This window comes from Limulus polyphemus, unplaced genomic scaffold, assembly GCF_000517525.1.
Source record: "Limulus polyphemus unplaced genomic scaffold, Limulus_polyphemus-2.1.2 Scaffold3783, whole genome shotgun sequence".
NCBI classification, from domain to species: Eukaryota; Metazoa; Arthropoda; class Merostomata; order Xiphosura; family Limulidae; genus Limulus; species Limulus polyphemus.
This window is the reverse complement of record NW_013669393.1, coordinates 71,857-78,171: the sequence shown is the minus strand read 5'-3', so window position 1 is coordinate 78,171 and position 6,315 is coordinate 71,857. Positions and strand designations below refer to the sequence as shown.

General features: G+C 28.2%; 1 protein-coding gene across 3 annotated transcripts in view; it reads left to right on the top strand.

The window, feature by feature from the left end:
- The window catches only part of LOC106470033 (cysteine--tRNA ligase, cytoplasmic-like), a 44,277-nt gene that overhangs the window by 27,062 nt on the left and 10,900 nt on the right, over nucleotides 1–6,315 (top strand). For all 3 annotated transcript variants that reach the window (XM_013930558.2, XM_022398585.1, XM_022398584.1), the window contains 6 exons: nucleotides 707–807; nucleotides 1,227–1,267; nucleotides 1,535–1,683; nucleotides 3,510–3,575; nucleotides 4,245–4,326; nucleotides 4,825–4,905. In XM_013930558.2, coding sequence (XP_013786012.1) covers nucleotides 707–807; nucleotides 1,227–1,267; nucleotides 1,535–1,683; nucleotides 3,510–3,575; nucleotides 4,245–4,326; nucleotides 4,825–4,905 — 520 coding nt within the window. The remainder of the gene's footprint in view (nucleotides 1–706; nucleotides 808–1,226; nucleotides 1,268–1,534; nucleotides 1,684–3,509; nucleotides 3,576–4,244; nucleotides 4,327–4,824; nucleotides 4,906–6,315) is intronic.

Below are 6,315 nucleotides of genomic sequence, written 5' to 3'. Positions count from 1 at the left end.
ATGTTTTGGAAAAAAAACAAAAAAACTACAATCGCATTTGAAAGATTTTTATTAAAGAAAAATTCAATTTGATACTTTAAAAATTAGTATATATTGTTCCAAACACAAAAGAGCTCAAAACATCAAAATAAGAAAATACCTTAAATCAAAAAAAGGTTTACTGTTATTTAGTTTAGTTCAAAACCTACAAAATCTTCATTGCTTTCACTGTAATTTATTTTTTTATTATTTAGGGAGCATTATAAATAGTTATGTTTTTAAAAGAAAAAAAACTACTATTGTTACAAATAACACATTCAATTGAACTTACCTATGCATGCCTATTTAAATATATTTACACATGGCTTGTGTATATCGTATATATACATATATATTATTCATACCTTCGGTGTATAGGATGCAAGCAGATTTTGACATCAAATTTTGGGGTAAAAAAGTGTGTCTTATACACTGAAAAATATGGTATATATAAACTTATAATATTCACACTTATTTTTAAGTTTCTGCAATTTTTGCCCTCTGTTCAGAAAGTAAAGTGAGAAGAGTTTCATTTAGGTAACAATGCAATAGCTTTATTCATTCCATTGTTTGTATAAACAGCTATGTAATTAATGTGAGGAAACTGCATTATTTCCATCTTTTCAACATTTTAGATTGCATTAAGTGCAATGTGTAGCACACTCTTATTTCCTTTTTATTTCTTCAGGAATTTTTTCTGAATGTAAAAAATATTCTGAGGACAACTCCAGCTCATGGTATTGAAGCTTTCCAGAAGTGGAGTGAACAAGAACATCAGTTGAATGATAAGTAAGGATTTTAGACTTTCAGATTTTTTTTGTTTGTTTCTACTTGACCTTACAAAATTTTCGTCTATATCTCTCATTAGTACTAAACAAACTTATTAATGTTCAGTTGCTGTGATGTAATCAAATTCAACTGTATGTTTAGATTCTCTTTTTTGTGTTTTTATGAGGTAATAGCTGTACCATGTTTAAAATAAGTCTGTTTGAAATTAAACATGGTACAATATAGATGCACTTCATCTTATACTAACTAAGCATCCCTTTTGGGAAAGTGAAATGGTTCAGCAGTAAACTCAGCTGTAGATTCAACAGATATATAAGCTCAAATATTAGGCTGGGATTCTTATCACAGTGTTTTTCTAAAACAACCAAATTTTTGTTTACTTCCCAATTATTACTCTGTTTTATAATTCTTCTTCACAGGTTTTATGAAAAACAAGCAGGAGTGCATGAATCATTATGTGGTAAGTGCATTATTTATGATATTCTTTACTAATATATCCAAAGAAAATTAACTAACTAACAGTAGAACGTTAAAAACTGACTTGAAAGAAAGTCACACTGATACAGGAGTTTCAGCTTCATATAAGAAAAGTTTGCTTTTGGATTGTACATTCTTATTGTAGGACTTAAATATCCATTTATGCAAGATTTTTGTATTTTTACACAACTAGAAATTTTCTGTGACTTTTTTTTTTTTCAAGTGAGAATTATTGTTTTGTCTTTCACAGATAACATTGACACCCGAGGAGCATTAGAACACATACGTGATCTAATCACAGCTAGCAATGTGTACATTAGGGACAAAAAAGGAGACAAAGAACTTCCGAACAGACTACTATTGAAAAATATAGCCTCATATATCACTAGACTTTTTAAGGTACATGTTTTTGTATTTATTTATAAATGATATTATCTTTAGAATATTGATCCATTGTTTGCACATTATCAAACACCTGATTTCTACTTTTTCTTTAGTCTTGCAGTTTTTATCAGAGTAGTTAATTTTGTCAGTATCTTCTTTGTACACCAATCACACATTTATATATCAAAAACCATTAGTTTAATTTTTGCAGTCTAAAAACAATAGCAAATAAAGAGAACGTCATTGAAGAAAATATTTCAACTCTTGTTGAAAAGATTTTGCAGACCATCACAGTGAGAAACTAGTGTAAGAACTTGTCTACTGGGGAGTACAAATTTTTTGTTGGTTACAGAGCTATTAAATAGAAAATCAGACACCTCCTGCCACATCCTCTTTTTCATGATTTATTAATAGTTCTTTCTTACGTTTAATTATATATTATCAATAGAAAGCCAAGGTTTCCATCTATCAGATGATGTATTCTATTACATTGTTTTCTGAACACAAAATAGTCAGTTTCACTTATAATACAACTTTGGTTCCCATGGGAATGACAATGGCTAGCTTCGATGCATTTGTAACGACTCTTGTTGCATAGTTAGAAAGCCAGAAAAATTGTGATTGTTAGAGAAAATTGTCTTTTTTTTTGCATGTTATTAGTCTATGTTCTTTGGTGCATTATTTTATTAAATAAACATTATTTAATGCACTTCTATAATTAGTATAAAAAAGTAGGGTTAAGTGTTATCGATAGTTGACAGAAAAAAAAACATTAGGTAAGTACTTTGTTTCTGGTTTTTTATGTTTATTTTTTATTTATTATTATAAAAGTAACTAAAATGTAGAAATAGAAATCTCTTTATGTTAGTTAAGGTTAGATTAGGTAAAATAAACAATAATATTTATATAATAAAGATATTTCCCGAGGCATGCACGCGAGAAGTTCTGAGTAGCTCATGGGTAATGTAATTCGATAGCATAACGTGAGGTGCACATTCCCCAAGTGATTTATAACTTATAATGGTGGGAATAGTAGTTAGATATGGTTCAAAAGGCAATAAAACAATAAAATTTAATTTTAAATTTATGTATACTGTTACGGTTTAAAGCTACTTAGGATAAACAAATGTAGTTTTACGCTACATTTAAAGTCATTCTAGAAAGAAAAGGAGGGTAATTTAGATTTATTTATATTTTTATTGTGGTTACAAGGTCAGTCGAAGTAACCAACCTTGTATAGAGTTACGGTAGAAAAAATAACAGATAAAATATAAAGTTTTACTGAAAACAAACATTTGAAATATATTTAGGAGGCTTTAGAGATTCCACAAATGAAATTTGAGATTTTTGAGATCAGGAAAGTATTTTTAATTTTAACATGAAAATCATTTTGCACACAAACTATTCAAAACAAATACTCAATATATTCAAGGACAAATCTTTTTTTTTTAGTTTATCAAAAATACTTCAATAAAAATATGATTTTAGTATGTGAAAGGCTTATAATGTTCACTGAAAGACTGCCAAATTTTGTGAAGATATACACGCGATATCAAAAGTTAGTAGTATCAAATCTATAAAGACTATCAGTACAAAAAGGTCATGTGGTCAGTCAAATTGACAAAGCCCATGTGGAAAGAGAGTTAAAGGAGTTTAAGGGCTGGCTTTGATGTTTTATTTTTATTTTAAAGTTTAGTGAATGAGATGGCCAAGATGAACCAATAGGTCCCTTGTTGTCCTTAAATTATATGTATGTATATGACAAGGAAGGTCCTGTTGTTTTTCTACTGTTTAAAACATTACTTATAAGAGGAACTCCTTTTGAATTTTTGTCTCATCAGATATTTGGTGCTATTGATGCAGAAGATTCTGTTGGTTTTCCACAAGGAATGGCTGCATCAGCCAATGTAAGAATTGTTTTTATTTTTACACACATTAGTTTAAGAATTTAGGTAAATAATTTTTACGTGATTTATTTCAAGCTTTACATAAAAGTCAGATAATGAAATGTTTCTTGAAATTCCTTGTTATTGTATTTCATTATTTATGAGATATCTAAATAAACATTTTTTATTGAGCATGAAACTTTTTTATTTTTAAGGTATATTTTTTTGACTATGATAAACAAAACTTACACGTTTTGATTCTCTTAAATGTATGTTATGTTATTTAAGCAACTAAATACATAACATTTTAATGGAGAAAAATCTAAAAATGTGCCATTAATAAATACATGAGCTTTGTTTTGAAATGAATTTGTGTGTTTACTTTGTTTCTTAGTAGTGGTAAATGGTAGGATTCAGTATTTAAGATCATAAAAATTTGAGAGTATTAAAAGTAGAAATTGATTTTTACAGAGAGAGAGAAAGTTTGGTGTGATTTCATCAAGTTCTTGTACTTCTTTTTTATTACAGAATTTTATGTTTGTATGACAAAGTTGTTGATGTTGAATTATACTTTATATTAACTTATAACAATCTGTTTGGTATTTATTTATTTAACACTACATACAGAAAAATAATTCTTACATAAAAAATTTTAATATTTCTTTTTTTTAACCATTTCTTGAAATCAAGGTTGAAGAAAATGTAATGCCATATCTAACTGCACTTGCTGATTTCCGGGAGAGAGTTCGACATGCATCACGGGAACTCAAAGGTTAATATATTTTATAAATTAGAGTTCTTTAAGTGATTCATTGAAAAATAAAACAATTTTATTATGTAGAAAAAAAGTTGATTGTAATTATTGAAAACTTTTTTGAAGATGTATTTGTATAAGATGGTAACATAGCTAAAATGGAAATTTATACTTTGACTTATGTTTATAATGCTGTAATGAAACTTATTTCTTGTATAAGCTATAGTGCTATTAAAATAATGAACATTTTGTTGTTTTCATTTTACAAGTTCTTTAATTATGAGTAATTTTTTATAAAGCAACAGTACTTGTATCAGAATTTGCATTCAAGATATTGTTTGGAAATAGGAAAATAGTTATAGGTGAAGCAAGTCACAGATGGAAGAGAAAAGTGTAAGTTGTAATGGATTACCCGTCATAGTTGGCTATAATTAATGTGATCCACATTTTCTCTGTAAATCCTTAAGTTAAAGTCCATGCTCACTTTTAGATAAAACATTTCTTTATATTTATTAGCTGTAGATATTTTGAAGCTGTGTGATGACATGAGAGACAATGTGTTACCACAGTTGGGAGTTCGTTTAGAAGATCATGAAGGTGAGAAACATTACCTAGTTATTTAATACAGACTGTTTAGTTTCTTTACTTGCTATAGTACTGTTTTCTTTCATTTAGTACTCTGGTGTTATGTATAATTATGATAAAATTAAAATACCTCATAATTAGTTATCATTTATGATCAATAAATTAGATCGAAAAGATTTCTAGGCTGTTTCCTCTTGAATATTTGTTTGCAAATGTTATAAAGGCTTGTGTTAGTGCTTGAGATGTATAGAAGATAACAGTTGTTGCTGACACAGGTTGTCTGTCCTATAGAGCTTGGCATTGTCTGGTGACAAGGGTCCATGCTCTTCATTTTAGGGTTGTGGTTTCATTGTAAGAATGACTGTCAAGTTTCACTATTTGACTGGAGTAGCCCAAGAGGTGGTGGTGGGTAATGTTGACTACCTGCATTCTCTCTAGTTTATCAGCTCAGAATTAGGGACATTTAATGCAGCTAAACATTCATATAAAAGAAAAGATTGAGCACACCAGTAAACAGCAAATTTTCATAATGTTAAAAAATACTACTTGATACCTTATAAAACCTTTTTTTTTATTATAAAAATTATATAATACAGTTTAACTTTGGTTTTAGAGTAATTTTTCAAAATGTTCCACCCTTTTCCCCATGTGTGTCACAAGTTTTAAGATACAAATATCAGCTTTGACAACTTATTCATGTTTACTACTTTTATGTTAATTCACTTTGAGCTGAACCCGTTTGTAAAACATTCCTACAATGAGTCATTCTTATCCCATATGATTTTCACTTAAATTTACATGGAACAGAGTACTAAGTAATGAATTATTATAAAATGAGAAGCATGGGGAGAATATCAATCATCGCTAAAAATGTGGATCATTTGTGGGAAAATATGTAAAGCTGAATAAGTTCATAGGCTAAAGAAGACATTTAATCTTTAACTTTAAAAAAGTGGTAGATAAATCTTCCAGCTTTACACTTCTACTGCTATACAGTAAATGTTTGATTCTCTTGTACTTTTGAGAGAAGCTGAATCAAAAAGAAGAGTTTACTTACTGTTGTGGAAAAACAAAACAAACTAAAATACCAATGAAGTTAATTTGTTTTAGTTACTTTTAATGAAAATATCTACCGTATTTTTCGGAATATAACACGCACCCTTATTTTGAAGACAAAGTTTTGGGGAAAAAAAGCTACAGTCGCATTTGAAAGATTTTTATTGAACAAAAATTCAATTTTATACTTTAAAAATTAGTATATATTGTTCTAAACACAAAAGAGCTCAAAACATCAAAATAAGAAAATACTGTAAATCAAACAAAGGTTTACTGTTATGTAGTTTGGTTCAAAAGTAGGAAGCATTATAAATAGTTATGTTTTTAAAAGAAAAAAAAACTACTATTGTTATAAATAACACATTC